The sequence below is a fragment of the Psittacula echo genome (assembly GCF_963264785.1).
Source record: "Psittacula echo genome assembly, chromosome: 22".
In the NCBI taxonomy this organism is placed as follows: domain Eukaryota; kingdom Metazoa; phylum Chordata; class Aves; order Psittaciformes; family Psittacidae; genus Psittacula; species Psittacula echo.
The window spans coordinates 5,746,298-5,765,715 of NC_137758.1; the positions used below are offsets into that span (position 1 = coordinate 5,746,298).

The window sequence follows — 19,418 nt, forward strand, 5'->3', positions numbered from 1 at the left end:
ACTTGGGGTTTAAACCCCATTGGGTCGCTCTGAGCGCTCTCTGTGGGGTCCGAGCCCCTCAAGCGCCTTCATTTGAGGGTTCACCCCCCTCTCTTTGGGGACAGGCCCCTCCAGCCCCTTCCTGCCACTCTCAACATGGCGGCCCCAGGTGTCCCAGGGGAGGGCGGAAGCGCCGCTCCCAAGATGGCGGCGCCCAGCGCCGTGCAACGCTTAAGATGCCGGCGCCGTGGGCGGAGCTGGCGGCCGGCCGGGTCCCGCGCTGCCCGTGTCCGCCGGGGGGCGGGCGGAGCGCGGCGGTGACGCCGCCGGCGGGCGGTGGGGCCAGCGGGAGGAGCCACATCGCAGCCGTTCCACGGGGACCGGAGCTCCGCCGGTGCCACTCCCAACATGGCGGCGGCGCTACCCCGGCTCTCCCTGCCGCTCCCGCGAGAGGGGGGGGTGAGTCCTCGCGAGAGCTCGGCGCGGTGAGGGCGGCCGACATGGAGCCGGGGGGCGCGGGGCCGCTCCCGGGGAACAACAAGGCCCGCGGTGGGGCCGCGCCGCCCGCCAAGGGCCGCGACCTGGGCCGGCCGCCGCGGAAGGACTCCGAGGTCAGCGCCGCCGGGCCCGGCTCCGCGGGGGGGAGCGGGCGGCCTTTCGGGGCGGGGCGCGTCCTCCCCGCCGCGGGCCCGCCGGGGTTCCGGTACCGGGTCCCCTGGGACCGGGCCTGGGCTCGCCTCGGCGCCGTTTTCCCGTTCCCCCAAGCCTGGGTCGGTTTGGCCTGTGTGGGGCTTGGCCGTGGCTCGGTTCCAGAGCCGAGGGCCGTACCGGGGCTGTGTGCTGAGGGCAGCGCTGCCGGGTCCCCGTGGGCCGGTCCCTGGAGCTGACTGAGCCCTCCATGGAGACACCGAGGTCCTGGGGGGGCGGGAGGGATGCGGCGGGTTAGATGGGAGGGTGTGAAGCTGGTTGATCCCAGGGGTTTTCCATCTGGTTTCCCTGTTGGGATGGCTTCAGAGCCACCCACTTCCATGGGTGTCCTCAGTAGGGTTGGGAGTGCGCTCTGAGGAGGTTCCTGAGCCCTGGATGCCAGGGAATAGCTCCCAGCACCCTTCAGGAGCTGGCCCATTGGATCTGCCCCTTGCCCACGAGTGGGCACCCTGAGATTCTGGACTCGTTTACTGTGGGTCCAGCTGGGTGGCTTTAAGGGAGCAGCTGGTTTGTGCTCTGAGGCTTCTGGCTGGTTTCCCACCCTCACTGAAGCTCTTTGAGGTGGTTTCATTCTCGCCATCCACATCCATTGGCATCCCTGTGCTCAGCAGTGGGGGGATAACCCCAGTTCTCACAGCTCCGAGGCCTCCCTGCTCCTGCAGAGCCCTGAGGTTTGGACACATCCCAGCTCCTGCTTCATTCCCTGCCCTTTGGGAGCGTTCAGGGACGCTGCAGTGCCACCAGGGCAGCTCAATGCGGCTGCAGGTGCAGGAGGAGGAGGGTAGGAGTTGCCTTGGGAACGCTGACTCGGCTTCGGGTGCAGGTTTGGGGCTGTTAAACACAAGCGGCAGCCCTGCATTCCCGGGAGGATGAGGTGCATTGGGACCGCTGCAGGGATCTGGGGGTTCCTGCAAACTGCTGTCATTGAACTGAGCTCTTCCTCTGCCTGCAGGGCTACTCGGAGTCCCCAGACCTGGAGTTTGAATATGCAGATACAGACAAATGGGCAGCAGAGCTCTCTGGTAAGGATTTCATCTTGATGTATCAATGAACCGGCCGTGATTTTCTTTCCTGGTAGGGATTGAAGGAGCTTTGACAACTCCAGCATCGCTCTGTTATTGCCTTTAAACATGTTATTCATGTTAAGCAGGAACTGATATCTGTAATGAATGGTTTCCGCCTTATGCTGGGTGTGGGGTTTGCTTTTCTCTCCTCTTGGGTGACCGAGGTGCACCTTGCTCTGCCAGCTCCGTGCAGGCTGGTGGAGGTTTTCCTCTGTGCTCTCCCTGCAGAGCTCTACAGCTACACAGAAGGCCCAGAGTTCCTGCTCAACCGCAAGTGCTTCGAGGAGGACTTCAGGATCCACAGTAAGACCCTCCTTCTCTTGGACCTCCCTGGGGAGGACAGGGATCTGCCAAAGGAGGCACAGGCATTGACACGTTAATGCTGCAGCAGCTCGAGCCACACACTGATCATCCTCATGTGGTTTGTACTGGACACATCATCAGTGGGCATGGGCTCATCCCAGAGCTCTGGCTGCCTCCAGCGCTGGTGTTGGTGTCTGAGGTGGTTCAGCAGCACCAGGCTGGCAGTGCTCTGGCAGCAGCCGGAGCATCCAGCTCGTTCCCATCAGCTCCAGCTCCCCTTCAGATGGGTGTGATTCATCTGATGGCTGATGGGAAGCAGGAGACGGCATCCCCGCGCCACTCACTCCCCAGCGTTCCTCCCTGGTTTCCATCCTGCTGAATCCTCTCGTGCTGTTTGGTGTCTCCGTGCCCTCATCCTGCCCACTTTGCCTTTGCAGTGCGGGACAAGAAGTGGACGGAGCTGGACAGGAACCAGCACCGCACCCACGCCATGCGCCTGCTCGATGGGCTGGAGGTCACTGCCAGGGAGAAGAGACTGAGGGTTGCTCGAGCCATCCTTTATGTTGCCCAAGGTGATGCTGGGTCCCTGCCCCTTTACTTCTCCCCATTGCTAAATCCAGGTAACGGGCTGAGGACTAGGACCTTTGGCTGTTTAAAGTCATTCTCATTCCTTGCATTTCTGATTTCACCTGGGATGTTGTGAATGAAGCTGGTTCTTATGGAAGTCACACGGTTTATGGGAGTTTGATCTAAAATTTGGCTGATTTCCCCCTGCTATCCTGGCTCTGCCAGGCCAAGAGAGCAGCTCCATGCTCTGCATCTGACTTTTTGCCTTAAGGCTGTGTTATTCTTTCCCCATGCAAAGTGCTCTGGTGGTGTGGAGGGCCTTGGGATCCTGGTGGAGATGGATGGGATCCAGAGAGGGTATTGTTGCAGGCACATTTGGGGAGTGTGGCTCTGAGGCCGAGGTGCAGGCTTGGATGAGGTACAACATCTTCCTCTTGCTGGAGGTGGGGACGTTCAATGCTTTGGTGGAGCTGCTGAACATGGAGATAGAGTGAGTACTGGGGGAAAGCACTTCCGAATTGGCCCTGGAGCTCCTTGGCTGGAGTTTTTCCAGTCTGTGGCAGTTCCATTCTTGGTCTGTCCATCACAGAATCATGAAATGGTTTGGGTTGAAGAAACCTGAAAGCTCCTCCAGCTCCAACCCCTGCCACGGGCAGGGACCCCTTCCACTGGAGCAGCTTGCTCCAAGCCCCTGTGTCCAACCTGGCCTTGAACACTGCCAGGGATGGGGCAGCCACAGCTTCTCTGGGCACCCTGGGCCAGCGCCTCAGCACCCTCACAGGGAAGAGCTTCTGCCTAAGAGCTCATCTCTCTAAGCTACTGGAGCTGCTCTAAGGTCTCCCCTTCAGGAGCCTTCTCCTCTCCAGGCTGAACCAGCCCTGCTCTCTCAGCCTGGCTCCATAGGTTATCCCTGATCTGATCTCTGCAGCCACTGGAATGGCTCCTGTTGTTCCCAGTGGATGCATAGTGAAGGGTTACACCGGATTTATACAGAAATGCCCGGCAGCAAATAGAGACTGCTCTGTTCCTCCTGCCTTGTCTGCACTGTGAACATGGGACTCGTTGCAGCAAGATCTATTCCAGGGTTTGCCTCTGGTGTGCGTTTTGCTTGTGGCAAAGTTCAGATGTGTCCAAAGTCCCCTCTGAGGCTGTTTTCCCTCCACAGCAACAGTGCAGCTTGCAGCAGCGCCGTGAGGAAACCAGCCATCTCCCTGGCTGACAGCACAGACCTGAGGTATGGGGCAAGGGCTGGGAGCTCTGGGTGTGAAGAGGGGCTCCAGTGGGTGCTGGTTTCTTTGGCAAGCTGGGACAGGCCAGGGGGTGTCCCAGGGAGGTCCCAGCTCCATGAGCAGCATCCCTGTGCTCAGCCTGCACTGCCTGCGTGTGGCTGCTTGGAGACATGAAAGCAGTAAAGCAGGGGGGGGTGAGAGCCTTTTCCCCAGTGCCTGAGCACTGATCTGCTGGTGCATGAAGCTGGCTGTGGCCTGGGCTGATTCACCTCCTCCGCGAGCTGTGGGTGCTGGTGGTAGCTCCATCACCCATCCTCTGACCTTCTGCTGCTTGCAGAGTGCTGCTGAACATCATGTACCTGATCGTGGAGACAGTTCGGCAGGAGGCTGAGGGGGACAAGCCCGAGTGGAAGAGCATGAGACAGACCTTCCGAGCAGAGCTGGGTGAGGGCCAGGAGCTTGGGGGTGATGGATGGAGGCAGCCAGGGCTGAAGAGGTGGAGTTTGGCTCCAGGCCTCTGTTAATGGGGGCTGGCAGCACTGGGTTGGTTTCTGCTCGGCTGAACCTTGCTGGCAGGGTGCAGGGGGATGAGCAGAGGAAGCCAGCGGCCTGCAGGAGCGGAGCTGTCTGGGGTGAGATGAGGTTCTTGGAGATGGGGAGTGTGATGGTGCCAGTGGCTGGGATGAGAACAGGGATGAGGCTGTTGCTGCCATGTGGTTCCAGGAGCCCCCCTGTACAACAACGAGCCCTTCTCTGTGATGCTCTTTGGGATGGTGACCAAGTTCTGCAGCGGCCACGCTCCTCACTTCCCTATGAAGAAGGTGCTGCTCCTGCTCTGGAAGACTGTGCTGGTAAGGAGAAGCTGTGGAGCGCTGGCATGTGCCTTGTGGTTTGCCAGTCTGCAGGGGAAGGAAGTTCTGCCCTCAGAGCTGGCTGCAATTGCTCCGTCCTCTTCAGCCAAGTAGTTAGACGCAGCCCCAGGTTTCACGTCATAGGGGAGCATTGGATAGTGGTGTCTGGAGCCTGAATACCAGGAGTAGACCCAAAGCAAAGTCCTCATGGGGGTCTGCATGAAACAATCATAGAATCTATGACAGGGATGGTTTGGTTTGGAAAGGACCTTGGGATCATCCGGTTCCAACCCCTGCCACGGGCAGGGACCCCTTCCACTGGAGCAGCTTGCTCCAAGCCCCTGTGTCCAACCTGGCCTTGAACACTGCCAGGGATGGGGCAGCCACAGCTTCTCTGGGCACCCTGGGCCAGCGCCTCAGCACCCTCACAGGGAAGAGCTTCTGCCTTAAGAAAGAAAGGTCCTTAAGAAAGAAAAGATCCAAACACTTGAGTTGTGGGTGCCTGAACACCCTCCTGTCCCTTGTGCCTTTCACAATGACAGGAGCAGCACGGGGACAGTTTTACACCCTGGGGAAGGATTTGGCGCTCCTGGAGGGTGGCTTTGGGCAGGGCAGGTGGAGGCAGCCCTGGTGTTAAGGAGCCCTTCATGCTCAGGGTGCTGTGGTCTCCCTTGCAGTGCACCCTGGGGGGCTTTGAGGAGCTGCAGAGCATGAAGGCAGAGAAGAGGGAGCTGCTGGGGCTGCCGCCGCTGCCAGAGGACAGCATCAAGGTGATCCGGAACATGAGAGCTGCCTCCCCTCCTGCTTCCGCCTCCGACCTCATCGAGCAGCAGCAGAAGCGGGGCCGGCGCGAGCACAAGGTGGGGACAGTGACATAAACGAGGGGACAGTGCTCTGGGCACTGGAGCAGCTTGGTCAGCTCCCTCCTCTTCTCTCTCCAGGCCCTGATCAAGCAGGATAACCTGGATGCCTTCAATGAGCGGGATCCGTACAAAGCTGACGACTCCCGTGAGGAAGAGGAGGAAAATGATGATGACAACAGCCTGGAGGGAGAGACCTTCCCCCTGGAACGGGATGAAGTGATGCCTCCCCCCACCCAGCACCCCCCCAGCGACCGCATCACCTGCCCCAAGGGGCTGCCCTGGGCCCCCAAGGTCCGGTGAGTCCCTGGGGCTGCCCTGCAGGGAGAGCTGGAGTGGAAAATGGAGGCTGTTAGATACTGAGGGTGTCAGCGGGGCTGTGGGGAAGGTGTTGGGGATGGGGTCACTTTGGTGGCTGTTCTTTGGTGGGGTGGGCTTAGCATCATCTCTTTGGGGTGCTGAGTGACGGAGCTGAACATGAGCAGCTTGTGTCCAGGCAGCCAGGAAGCCCCCAGCATCCTGGCCTGGATCAGCACCAGTGCGGCAGCAGGGCCAGGGCAGGGATTGTGCCCCTGCACTGGGCACTGGTGAGGCCGCACCTCGAATCCTGTGTTCAGCTCTGGGCCCCTCACTGCAAGAGAGACATTGAGGGGCTGGAGCGGGGCCAGAGAAGGGCACCGGAGCTGGTGCAGGGCCTGGAGCACAGTGTGATGGGGAAGGGCTGAGGGACCTGGGGGGTTCAGTCTGGAGAAGAGAAGGCTCAGGGGGGACCTGATGGCTGCCTACAAGTGCCTGAGAGGAGGATGGAGCCAGGAGGGGCTGGGCTCTGCTCCCAAGGAACAAGGGATGGGACAAGAGGAACCGGCCTCAAGCTGCACCAGGGCAGGTTTAGATGGAGCTGAGGAACAATTCCTGCCCCAGAGGGTGCTCAGGCATTGGAACAGGCTGCCCAGGGCAGGGCTGCAGGCACCGTCCCTGCAAGGGTTCACACCCTGTGAAGACGAGGCCTCAGTGCCATGGGTTAGGGATGGCCTTGGCAGTGCTGGGCAATGGTTGGACTGGATGGGATTAAAGGGCTTCCCCAGCCTGGTTCATTCTGTGGTTCCTTTATGTGGCCACGAGGCTTTTCCTGGGGCTGTGCTGGACCAGGGGCACAGGGAGCTGTGACTCTTCCCCTTTTCCCTTTGCTGCAGAGAGAAGGACATTGAGATGTTCCTGGAGTCCAGCCGCAGCAAGTTCATCGGCTACACGCTTGGCAGGTGGGTTCCTGCAGAGCCAGCGCTGGGGGGGTTGTGGTGAAAGCTGCTAGTGTGGGGGCTGCCATTGCCCTTTGCTTGGCAGCAGAGAAGTCCTGAGCTCACTGGCTCCTTCTTGGGGTGGTGGTTGGTGGTCTCTGACCCAGCAGCTTTGCTCCTGCCTGCACCCAGCCTGCCTCTGTCTGTTCTCTCTAGTGACACCAACACCGTGGTGGGATTGCCCAGGCCCATCCATGAGAGCATCCGAACCCTGAAGCTGGTGAGTCCCTTGAGGAATTCCTCCAGCCCCTGCTGTTTTGTAGGTGCCCCTTCTCCATCCCTCTGCTTCAATCACAGCTTGGCACGATAAGGTGCATTTTCCTTACCTCGCTCCCACTTGCTCAGCCCTGTGGTAGGAGCAGCCTGGAGTTTTCATCCCATCCCTGGTCTCCCAGACTTGATGAGCCCCTGTGCTTACTGGTTTCATCCCTTTCTTACTGGAATTGCCACCCCCTGTCCATCAGCATCAGTCAGGAATAACAGGGAGGGACTTAGAAGGATGATGGGATGGTGGCATCGAGAGGGTCCCACAGGGTGTCCCCCTGCTCTCTCTCTGTGCAGCACAAGTACACGTCCATTGCAGAGGTCCAAGTGCACATGGAAGATGAGTTCCTGCGCTCCCCGCTCTCTGGAGTGAGTGGGGATGAGGATGGGATGGAGATCCTGGGCTGGGGGCATTTGGTCCTGTCAGGACTTTGGCTTTTAGCAGGGCTGGGGGGTTTGGTGCACTGGGGAGGGTGGGTTTTGAGGGGAGTCTTTGGGTGGGAGTTGGGGGTATCCTGCCCTTGCGGTGGGGGGTATCTTGCCTGGGGCTGAGCCAGGCCCATGGCACCAGTGGCAGCTCCTGGTCTTCTGGTCTTGTGTGGCACCAGGGTGAAGAAGAAGTGGAGCAAGTCCCTGCAGAGATCCTGTACCAGGGCCTGCTGCCAAGCCTGCCCCAGTACATGGTGAGCTGGGGAGCTCTGGGGTTCCCTGAGCTTGGTGGAGGTGACTTCCTTTCACAGCTCCATCCCTTTCCAGTGGTGCCCCCAGCTCCCCCCCATACACACCTCTGTTACTCCTTGCTGCAGTGGGGCTCCCATCCCATTTCCCATCTCTCCTTTCTCCCCAGATTGCTCTGCTGAAGATCCTCCTTGCTGCTGCCCCCACTTCCAAAGCCAAGACAGACTCCATCAACATCCTGGCAGATGTCTTGCCAGAGGAGATGCCGTGAGTGACCGCTGGGGGGGTGAGCAGAGGTGCTGCTGGGAAGGGGAAAGGGGAAGGGAAGGGGGGATGAGGAGGAGCCAGGCAGGGTGGTGCGGTTTGGGCTGGGGCTGTGATGAGGTTCTCCTGGGTGATCTCACCACCTTCTGCTCAGTGGGGTGCCAGGCATTGGGTGATGCCAGGGCTGTCTGCAGACAGTGCCCCAGCCCAAGGAGCCCTCTGTGTCCCTCAGGACCACAGTGCTGCAGAGCATGAAACTGGGGGTGGATGTGAATCGGCACAAGGAGATCATTGCCAAAGCCATTTCTGCTGTGCTGCTCCTCCTGCTCAAGCACTTCAAGCTGAACCACATCTACCAGGTGAGGCGGGACAGGGTCCGGCCACCCTCCCTGGGGCTTTGGGGATGGGCAGGACCCAAACTGGGTCCCTATTCACTCGCCTTTGTCCCCAGTTTGAGTACATGGCCCAGCACCTTGTCTTTGCCAACTGCATCCCGCTCATCCTGAAGTTCTTCAACCAGAACATCATGTCCTACATCACTGCCAAAAACAGGTACGGAAGGAAGCTGCCCACCCGTGTCCCTCCTTGCTTTGCCCCCTTGTAAGCCCTCCTTGGCTGTCGGTGCAGGTAGACCTGGGGAAGTGCCCACAACAGCTTCCAACCCAAATCATTCCATGATCTCCAGTGGGTGGGAGGTGTGGGGCTGTTACCCCCAGGCCGGGTAGGATCTGGGGGAGCAGCACAACACCCTTCTTCCTGCAGCATTTCTGTCCTGGACTACCCATACTGTGTGGTGCACGAGCTGCCCGAGCTGACAGCAGAGAGCCTGGTGAGTCACTCCTGGCACCCTTGGGTGCTCCCTGGATGGGGGAACGTGGGTGCAGGGAGGCAGCAGGGCTCCAGCATCCACTCCTGCGCTCAGTCCCTGGGACTTTGGGGTGGTGTGGGGCTGGCAGACTTCTGCATGTTGAGCTGTACCCCTTTGGGTATGGGTCTTCAGACCAGAACAGCCTCCCTGTTCATCTGCTGTTCCCATCTCCTGCGTGACTCTTGCCCCTGCTGCCCCACAGGAAGCTGGAGATAACAACCAGTTCTGCTGGAGGAACCTCTTCTCCTGCATCAACCTCCTGCGCATCCTGAACAAACTGACCAAGTGGAAGCACTCCCGCACCATGGTGAGGGTGGGGAGCGCACTGGAGCCCAGCCCAGCCACACTGGGCTCCACAGGGTGCCTGGGCTGGGGATGCCTTGGGGTGCCCCTGGGGTGCCTCAGGGAGCAGGAGGTTAGAGAGGGTGATGGAAGGGCAGACGGGGGGTGCTCACTGCAGTGAGCGGTGCCACACATGCAATGGGTGGTCCCCACAGAGGGACCTGAACACACTTGAGAGATGGCCAATGCCAGCCTCATGGAGTTCAACAGAGCCAAGTGTAAGGTCCTGCCCCTGGGCCAGGGCAGTCCTGGGCACAGCCACAGGTTGGGCAGAGAAGAGATTCAGAGCAGCCTGAGGAGAAGGGCTTGGGGGTGTTGGGTGAAAAGAAGCTCCCCATGACCCCTGTGTGCTGGGCTGCATCCCCAGAGCGTGAGCAGCAGAGCAGGGAGGGGATCCTGCCCCTCTGCTGTGCTCTCCTGAGAGCCGGCTTGGAGCACTGTGTGCAGGTCTGGTGTTGCCAACACAAGGGATGTGGAGATGTTTGGGCAAGTCCAGAGGAGGCCATGGAGATGCTGCGAGGGCTGGAGCAGCTCTGCTCTGGAGCCAGGCTGAGAGAGCTGGGCTGGGGCAGCCTGGAGAAGAGAAGCTGTGTGGAGACCTCGGAGCAGCTTCCAGTATGATAGGACAAGGGGTGATGGGGTTTAAACAGGGAAAGTTGAGGTTAGGTGTAAGGCAGAAGCTCTTCCCTGTGAGGGTGCTGAGGCGCTGGCCCAGGGTGCCCAGAGAAGCTGTGGCTGCCCCATCCCTGGCAGTGTTCAAGGCCAGGTTGGACACAGGGGCTTGGAGCAAGCTGCTCCAGTGGAAGGGGTCCCTGCCCGTGGCAGGGGTTGGAGCTGGACAAGGTGCCTTCCATCCCAAACCATTCCATGATTCTGTGTCACTCTCTATCCCCCGCTGCTGGGGGCTGTCCCTGCAGATGCTGGTGGTGTTCAAGTCAGCCCCTATCCTGAAGCGGGCACTGAAGGTGAAGCAGGCCATGATGCAGCTCTATGTGCTGAAGCTGCTCAAGGTCCAGACCAAGTACTTGGGCCGGCAATGGAGGAAGAGCAACATGAAGACCATGTCAGCCATCTACCAGAAGGTGCGGCACCGTCTCAATGACGACTGGGCTTACGGCAATGGTACGTGAATCACAGGGACTGCACAGCGTCCCCTCAGCCAGGTCCTTGCTGCTCCGGGCAGGGACATGTCTGCACCCAGAGCTGTCCCTTTGCTGCCTTTAGGGCTTGTGCAGCCCTTAGGCTGTTGTATGGGGAGGGATTTGGGGTGGTGGCATCATGCAGAAGAGTGGCTGTTGGTTGCTGCCTCCGTGCCCCACGTGTTGCTATTTGTGAGGACTTGCAAAGACCTTTCCTGAGGGATGTGGGCTGGCTGAAGGGCCCCAGTTCCCCTCGAACGCCCCTTTCCCCTGTGCCCAGACCTGGATGCTCGTCCCTGGGATTTCCAGGCAGAGGAATGTGCCCTTCGTGCCAGCATCGAGCGCTTCAACTCGCGCCGCTACGACCGAGCCCACAGCAACCCTGATTTCCTGCCTGTGGACAACTGCCTGCAGAGCGTGCTGGGCCAGCGCGTGGACCTGCCCGAGGACTTCCAGGTCAACTACGACCTGTGGCTGGAGCGGGAGGTCTTCTCCCGACCCATCTCCTGGGAGGAGCTGCTGCAGTGATGGACACCGGGGAGGCCGGAGGGGGTTGCTTTGGGGAGAGCTCGAGGCTGCTGCTGAGGGGCAGGAGGATTGAAGCTTTGGAGGGGGTCTGTGGGTGCCTGGACCCCCCTGTGGTGAGCTTGGGAAGAGGCTGGAGCTGTGGCGTCCTCGCCAAGACACCATCCTGCCCCTCTGCCTCCTTCCAGGCTGTGCCAGGCTCAACCCAGACTTGAGCGTGAAGGTTTGGTGGAGGTTGCTCCCTATGGGGTGGGGGGGGACCTGTGTGTACCCCAGGAGGCAGCACCACCAGCACCCTCCTCCTGCCCCCCACCAGCCGGGGTCAAGAAGGGGGAGCAGGCAGCGGGGTGAGGGTCCCTTCGGTGCTGCTGGGGGGACACGGGGAGCAGAGGCTGGTGTGGCAGGAGACCGGGGGGGCCCTGCTGGGGTCGGGGTGCAGGGAGGCGGTGGAGACTGCAGTGTCCCCTCGCCCCGCTGGGGGGCGCGGGGGAGCCGCACACATACATCTGGTCCTGATGCTGTCCGAGCGTGGGCTCTCTGTGTCCGCATGGATCCAGCGATGGTTCTGCCCTTGTCCCTGTCTCGTGTCCCACTGCGGGGGATGACTTGTCCCTGGAGATTGCGTTTCTATCTTGCAATGGGAGCTGGTGGCCTCAGGGGGTGTGGGTGGGAGCTGCTCCCATAGGGTTTTGTTGATCCCTTTCCCTGAACGTTCCCAGTTCTGTCCTGGGGGTCCTGCCCCCGGCAGGGTGCTGGTGTCACTGTGGTTTTCTTTGGCTCCTGCACCTCCCAGAGGAGCTGAACATCCAACCCCCCATCCCCAAGGCTTGGCCTTGCCGTAGTTCACCCTTACTTGCGGTGCCTCAGTTTCTCTGGTAGAGGGACAGCAGCTCCAGTGGGTGAAATCCCAGGATATTCCCCCCTTGGTTGGCCTGGGGAGAGGCAGGAGGGAGCTGTTTGCTTCCCTGCCCAGCTGGGATGGAGTTTGCAGGCAGGGGAAGGCTGGAGCAGCCGTGATTTGTCCTCCGTGGTCCTCCAGGAGTGAGCCCAGCCTGGGGGATGCTCAGCCCTCATCCTGGCCATGCTCCCATGGGCTCTGAGGCAGCAAACTCAGCCCTCAATAGCCATCAGAGAAGCCACACTGGGGGGGTTCCTTCAATGTGGGCGGCCCTCAGTGCTCAGAACCTGGTCCTGGTGTGGGAGCCAGCCCGGGATGCTGTGGATGAGGTGTGAGCATCCCACCTCGTTCCAAACCATTCCCAGCCCGCAGCTGTTGCAGCACAGCCGGAGCCAGGAGGAACTTCTTGAACCTGTGCTTTATTGTTCCTAATGGATAACAAAACCCTTTCCAGAGGGAGGCAGCCAGAGCACGGGGTGCCTAGGCCAGGGGGGCACCCACTGGGCGCACAGCAGGGCTGTGGGGTGCCTCCTGGGGGGACATCCACTGTGCCTCTGCTGTGTCTTGAAGCATTTGGGCTCCCTTTGGCTCCCCCTTTGACCCAAATGGGGCTGCCCTGGCAGGTTTGGTGCCTCCCCGAGGGGGTCTGTGGTGCCCCCAACACCCCAGTTGGGGTGGGGGTCCCATGTGCACCCCCTCACCTCCTTGATCTGGGTGTCACAGGCTATGGGTACCCTCACAGGGCTTTAGTTCAGGTGTCTTCATCCCACCCCATCCTGGTTTATCGCCCATCTCAGGGGCTTCGGGAGCTGGAGACTGTGCCAGGGGGGTTGTCCCTTGTCCCAGCCCTGATCCCCATTCCAAGGGAGAGCATAAAGGGCAACCGATGGCTTGGGGGGGGGCTTTGAGGTCTCAATGAACACAATTGCCCCAGTATCCCCCCTGAGCACCAGCATCTTGGGTGGGCATCTTCCCGCTATGGGTGCACTGGGACATGAAGAGCCCAGTCTCTGCCAGTGCTGGTTGCACTGGGAAGGATGCAGTGACCAAATGGGCTGGGGAATGGGGTGCTACCGCCAAACCAACCTGGTGCCCCCCAGGTTGGGCAGGGGGGCCCTGCTGCAGCCTACCAGTATCCATCAGCTCCTATGGTCTGAAGGTGCTTGGGGGGGGGCTCAGGGTTCTTGGGAGCTGCTTTTAGGGTCCCAAGCTCCAGTTCCAGCCCTATTGGGGCAAATTGGGTTTGGGGGTGCCCTTCTTCCCCCCCATCACCCAGGGGTATCCAACAGCGGGCTGGGATGCGGGAAAGCTCATGGAGATCAGGATGCACAGGGAGGGGGTGAGGGTGACCCCAGCAACCTGCTCCTAAACCCCGTTGCTGGGGGGGGGGGAAAGATGGTCCGTGGATCCCATGGGATCATGTAGCCCAGTTCAGCAGGCTGCTGGTGGCCTCTTTGCTCTTCACCCTCAGCGGCACCAGTGCAGGGGACTTGTAATCATGTTCGGGTGCGGGCTCGAAGGGGTGGGTGCCCAGGGCCCGGGAGGGGAGGCCGTGCAGGGGGTAGAGGCTGTTGATGCCGGGATGGGGGCCGGGAGAGGCGGGGATGCCCATGAAGCCGGTGATGTTGCTGTGGGGATATGAGGACAGGCCGGGGGCCGGGATGCTCTCGGGGGGCAGGAGCCCCGGGGGGTTCCTGGGGCCGGAGCTGGGCCAGAGATTGGTCTGGAGCTGAAGGAGACCAAGAGAGGAAAGCCCCAGGTGAAACGGGGGGGACCCCATTTCCCCCCCTCCATGACCCCCCATCCGCACCCATTGGATCCCCTTCATCCGCAGGGTGCGCTGCGAGAGATGCCTTTGCTTTGCTCTGATTGCCCCAGGGGGGTTGAATCCTGGTTGGAATCTTCCCTCCCTTCCCCATGCAGGGATTTTGGCATCGGGGAAGTGCATGGAGCTGAGGTTTAAGGGCTCTTTATGCTTTTCAATGTTGGAAGGAGAGGGGAAAAGGGAGTTTAGCAGGAAAAGGGCTGGAAGCATTGCTGGGTGGATGTGGGAGAGCTAAAGGGGTTTGGGGAGGGGGGGACACCCCAAAACCTGCCCCAAAGGGTGTGTTCCCATGGGAAGTGGAGGGGGATGTAAAGCAGCATTGTCCCTCAGCCGATGCTGCTTTTATTCCCCTCCTTTTCCATCTGGGCCCACGTGTTTTTCCCAAGGATGGCTGGAACCACATGGAAAGAAGGGGCAAACCTGGGTGATGGGGTTCATCCCACGGGAATCCCTGCCCGGGAGGGGTGATGGGGGGCGGGAAGAGCTCTCACCTCCTGGATTTTCCCATAGCGTTCCCGTTTGCGCCACTTGGCTCTGCGGTTCTGGAACCAGACCTGGGGGTGGAGGGGGGGGCAGAGCTGAGGCATCTCTGGGGGTAGAGGGGCAGCCCCTGCCCTGCTCCCTGCTCATCTTCCCGCCTGGAAAAGAGCCCTAATGCCGTATCCCAGCATCCCGGTACACTGGAGGTGGATGGAGGAAGCTGCCCGTGTGCACAGGGCTGCTTGAGCTCACCAGCCATATAATATATAGCTGTATTGGGATGGCTATATATATGTGGCCATATCCATATAATATGTGGATAATACCTTTTATCCCTCTTGGAAAACAAGTGCTCCTGCTCCATGGATGCTGCTTCTCTCTTTTTTTGTCCTTCTGGTACCCCTTTACCCCTGGTTTTGATGCAGAATGAGGCTCTTGGGGTCCTGTGTGCTCACTGTGAGCCACCTGCATGTCCCCCTTGTGTTGCTGGATGGGGCTGGGGGCGGGTGCTGGATGCAGGCTGGGATGCAGGACCGGGATGCAGGACCAGGATGCAGGCTGGGATGCAAGACTGGGATGCAGGACCGGGATGCAGGACCGGGATGCAGGACTGGGATGCGGGACCGGGATACAGGACCGGGATGCAGGACCAGGATGCAGGACTGGGATGCAGGACCGGGATGCAGGACCAGGATGCAGGCTGGGATGCAAGACCGGGATGCAGGACCGGGATGCAGGACTGGGATGCAGGACCGGGATGCAGGACCGGGATGCGGGACCAGGATACAGGACCGGGATGCAGGACTGGGATGCAGGACTGGGATGCAGGCTGGGATGCAGGACCGGGATGCAGGACCGGGATACAGGACTGGGATGCGGGACCGGGATGCAGGACTGGGATGCAGGACCGGGATGCAGGACCGGGATGCAGGACCGGGATACAGGACTGGGATGCAGGACCGGGATGCAGGACTGGGATGCAGGAGTGGGATGCAGGACCAGGATGCAGGACCAGGACGCTTGCCCCAGCACTCTCATGGTTACAGGTAATTTCATCTAAATCCACCCCAAACCAGGGCTTGGAGGCTGTGGCAGGTGCCTTGTCCCCAGTTCCTGCCCCATGGGGAGGGCAGCACCCAATGGGTGCTCCCTGCTCTCTTCATGTCCCGCCTGCCTTCCCTTTCCTCCCTGCCTGGTGCCCCCTCCAGCAGCCTCTTCCCACTGGGAGCCTCAAACCACATGGAGATGCCTCTGGAAGGAGCTCACTGGTTTGGTGCCTGGGTGGTGAGGGAGGTCCTCATCCTGCCCCTCATCCCGGGATGTGCTGAGCGGCTCCATCCCTGCGCTGGAGGGAGCTGAATTGGGGGTTGAGGTGGAAAGGGGGCTGGGATTGAGGGATGCACAGGGTGGGATCATATTAGGGGATGCAGGAGGGTGAAGACTGGTGGGGATCTCCCAGATTCCCACCCCTCGGGTGCTGCAGAGAGGGGACAAGGGGAGAAGTGGAGGGAGCTTGGGTGAAGCCGGCGCCTGGGCTGGGATTTAGCATCATCCTCCTGGGAAAACCACCTTCCAGCAGGGAAAACATCCACAACCATCCCGATGAGAGCCGGGGGGGGCGGTACCTGCACCCTGGCTTCGGTCAGGTCCGTCTGCAGCGCCAGCTGCTCCCGGGCGTAGACGTCGGGATAATGCGTCCTCTGGAAAACCTTCTCCAGCTCCTCCAGCTGGAACGTGCTGAAGGTTGTCCGGTTCCTGCGCTTCTTGCTCTTGCCCAGGGGCTCGGGGAGCTCGGGGACCCGGTGCAGGCTGCCCAGGGGGGCTCCCATTGCACACCCCAGGTCCCCCGGGCCTTTGGGGAGGCCCCGGCAGGGCGCGGGCATCACCTGGTACCCACCTTTGCATCCCTTCTCGCCGCCTGGCAGGGGAGAGGCGCAGGATGGGGGTGTCAACGGTGCTGATGAAGCCAAGACAGCCCCAACCCTCCCGTCCCGCCCCTGCACGGTCCCCATCACACCAGGAGGGTGCTGGGATGCGGTCCCAGGGGCTCACACCAGGCACAATCCCTGCTCATGGGGGGAGCTGTGGGCAGGCAAGGTCACAGTGAGGGGGGGGGCAATGGGTTCTCGGGGTCTGAGGTGGGGACCCTCTTGGATCCTGCTCTTAAGCTCTGGGTGAATGGGGGGGGGAGAGGAGGCGAGGGCAGGGTCCTGCAGGGCTTTACTCAGCCCTTCCCACCCTGCTCCATTCCAGCGCTGATGCTGACAGTGCCCCCCCCAGCACGTGTCGGTGCTGGGCCAGATCCAGGCTTCCCCCCTCCCACCCCGGGCTCTATCCCATGGAGCATCTCCTTGCCCCCGGTCTGGCATTTCCCTATAGCTGAAACTTGGGAAACCAGCTGGAAAGGAGTGACACCCCACCCCCCCCCCGAGCCCCCCCTTCTGCTGGAGGGCTCCCCATCCCCCTGCAGAGCTGGAGCAGGAGATCTGGGGTTCCCCCTTCCCCTCGCTGCCGCTGCAGCTCAGGGTGTCCAATGAAGTGGGTTCAAGGAGATAAATCACTGCCACGCAGTAAGAGGTCACCCTTGTCCTCTGGGAGGGTTGTTTGTCCCCGTGTGGGAACATAGGGATGCACACGGGTACCACAGCCAATGCTGGGTGCTGCTGGCACCCCAGGGAGATGAACCAGTGGGGGGGGGACTTAGCAGATGGGGGGGATGATTTGGGGTCCCTCAGCACTGGGGGGGGGGTCAGCTGGGAAGGGGACAACGTGACAATGCTGGGGGTCACCCTGGTCTCACCCCTGAGCACCAGCTCCAGTGGCTCGGGCAGGGGGAGACCCCCTGGCCCCCTCGGAGGGGCAGGATCAGGCCCACGGCGGGGCCTGGGGCCAGTGAGGGGGGAAAATCGGCTCCTTTGGGATGGATCCTCCTTCCCGGCCCATTTAACCACCACATCCTAATGGAGTGGGGGAATGGGGGTCTCCATCCCTATGGACCCACCCAGGGCTCTGGCCCCTGCTGAGGCCTTTTCCGGACTTTTGGTTTTGATTTTTGGCTGTTTCCTAATGAAGGCGATTTGGGGGTTCCGGAAGCAGCCGAGAGCCCGGCTCCAGCTGCTTTGGATTAGTGGGAAAACGTTCTTTGGGGGAATTCTGACGGCGGGAATTGCTGCCCATCCCCTCGGTACCGACCTGCCCGGTGCCCGGCAGTGGGTAACGGCGAAGGGATGAGGCCAAAGCGCTGTTCCCTGCCCGCTTTGTCCTCCGAAGGGCTGGGCTGAGGGGTTTGATGATACAAACCAAGTCCCAAAGGAGCCAAATGAAGGGGAAACTCCCAAATAGGGCTAAAAACTGGGAAAACGGACCAAAATGAAGCTAATCCCACCACACAAGGCATCGGGGTTGGGCTTTCTCCCTGTTTTCCAAGGCAATTCCTGAGCGACCCGCAGCATTGGAGACAAATAAATAAATGGCCCGAAAGAAGGAGCAAGCAGGAAGGGAGCAGGATACGGGCACGTAGCTAAATAAACACGGCGGCGCAGGGGGACAAAGAGGATGGAAAAAGGGAATATAGTGTGGAATAGTGCTATTTCCACCCCAAAAGAGTCAGCAGCTCTGGGGATCTCGCAGCTGGAAAACAGCTGTCCCATTCCTGGGGGAAAGGAGAACTCAAAGGGATCATCGGCAATGGGATGGGGCATGGAAAGGGCTCCCAGGAACCGGGCAGGGCACAGCGGCAACCAGCGAAAGCTCCCCCCTGGACCCGGCAGCATCCCCGCCGTGCTTCGGGAGCAGGTAAGTGCGGCCGAAGGAACCGGCGCCGGTGCCCACGGTACCCCCGGGGGTTTTCTACCTGCTCCTCCCGGTTGGGAGCTGCGAGGGGGCTTTGCTGGCCACCGGGATCCCGTTACACCCGCGGCGCTGCCTTGGTCTTCTATTAAGGGAGGTAAAAGGCCCGTGGGACCGGGCAGCCCCCGACGATCCCGGCCGGGAGGGAAAGTGCGAGGGAGCGGCGGGAGTTGTTCGGCCGCGGGAAGCAATGGGAGAGCCCCAAGGAAGCGCCTCTTCCTGCCGGGAGCGGGAGTGGAGCCCCGGGAACCGGGAGCGCTGGAGCTCCGGAGTCCTGCACCGGGATGCTCCGTGCTCTGCGAGCCCCGGCTCCTGCCCGGTGGGGCCTTTCCAGCCTCCTCCGAGGGACGAGGCCGTTCTCCGGCCTCGTTAACGGGTTCCGGCTCCGGCGGGAGCCGCCGTCGCGGCAGCGGGACCGGGGTTTCCCCCGCCGTCCCTTTTCCCCTCGGTCCTGGGCCGTGGGGACGATCCCGGGGCCCCGAGTCTGTGTCGCGACACAGCCCCGGCTGCCCGAGGCACGGGCGCACCGGCTCGGCCCCTGCCGGCTCCCCGCTCCCGTCGGAGGACGCCACCCGCGACCCGACGGGGCCGTGTCGCGACAGCGGCAGCCTCGGTGAAGCCGGGGCCGCTCGGGAAGGGCTCGGGGCTGCGGGTCCCGGCAGCCACCGAGGGCAGCGGCAGGAGCGGGCCCGCGGGCAGGGGCAGAGAGGGAGGAAAGAGAAGCAGAAGGGGCCGAGGAAGAGGTCGGCGGCCCCGGGGTCCCCCATCCATCCCCCCGCCGCTCGCCCCGGTACCTGCAGCCCCGGCCGGGTAAAGCGGCTTCCCATTGACGGCCATGGCGAGGGGGCCCGGGCTGGAGATGCCCCGGTACCGAGGCTCTGCCCGCTCCTGCGGACACCGGGCCAGGCCAGGGCCGAGCGGCGGCGGACGCCGGAGGGGACCGGGGGGAAAGGCGTTGGGAGCCCGGGGCAGCCCCGGGGGGGGCCCGGCCCGGCGAGGGGGGGGGAAGGCCGGGCAGCCCGGTGCCTCCATGGCGCAGGTTGGAGGGACCGGGGGGGGGCGGCCGGCGGGGAGCGGATTTTGTGCGGGGGCCCGGGGAGGGGGGGGGCGGTGATGGGAAGGGAGGGATCGCTGAGCCCCCCCCCATGCACACCCCCACCCCCAGCCCGCTTCCCCGCCAGTCACGTGCATCCAACCACGGCCGCTTCGTTAACCCTCGGATCCCAAATCCCACCCCCCAATTGCCCCCAGCTCCTTCCCCCCCCCCCTCCACCCCCATACAGGGGCTGTGGGGGGAGCCCCCTCCTCCCCTCCCAGCGCTCCCAGTGTCTCCCAACTACAGGAAATGCCCAGGGCCCTTCCTTCATTGAGAACCTCATCCCAGCCGCTCCGAGCAGCCCAAAATCCCAATCCCGGAGAGGAAATTCCAT

General features: G+C 61.7%; 2 protein-coding genes across 12 annotated transcripts; one reads left to right on the forward strand and one right to left on the reverse strand.

The window, feature by feature from the left end:
- The first annotated feature begins 148 nt into the window (after positions 1–148).
- Positions 149–11,337, forward strand: STRIP1 (striatin interacting protein 1). Of its 11 annotated transcripts, none has more exons than XM_080632967.1 (21): positions 149–438; positions 1,640–1,709; positions 1,935–2,054; positions 2,492–2,626; positions 2,991–3,111; positions 3,787–3,855; positions 4,188–4,294; positions 4,574–4,701; positions 5,379–5,561; positions 5,643–5,860; positions 6,755–6,820; positions 7,013–7,076; positions 7,418–7,489; positions 7,729–7,803; positions 7,968–8,065; positions 8,295–8,421; positions 8,514–8,614; positions 8,825–8,891; positions 9,133–9,237; positions 10,190–10,394; positions 10,692–11,337. In XM_080632967.1, the coding sequence occupies exons 1-21, from the start codon at positions 388–390 to the stop codon at positions 10,937–10,939; spliced, it is 2,430 nt and encodes an 809-aa protein (XP_080489093.1). In that variant the 5' UTR covers positions 149–387; the 3' UTR covers positions 10,940–11,337. The 11 variants fall into 11 exon arrangements, with proteins under 11 accessions (XP_080489093.1, XP_080489095.1, XP_080489090.1 ...); XM_080632969.1 differs by having other exon boundaries at positions 1,980–2,054; XM_080632963.1 differs by lacking the exon at positions 149–438 and adding an exon at positions 464–590.
- Positions 11,338–13,251: 1,914 nt separating this feature from the next.
- On the reverse strand, positions 13,252–19,020 carry ALX3 (ALX homeobox 3; the record flags this gene model as incomplete). Its single annotated transcript, XM_080632999.1, has 4 exons — positions 13,252–13,563; positions 14,151–14,213; positions 15,765–16,057; positions 18,783–19,020. The coding sequence occupies 4 exons, from the start codon at positions 19,018–19,020 to the stop codon at positions 13,252–13,254; spliced, it is 906 nt and encodes a 301-aa protein (XP_080489125.1).
- Between the last annotated feature and the right edge of the window lie 398 nt (positions 19,021–19,418).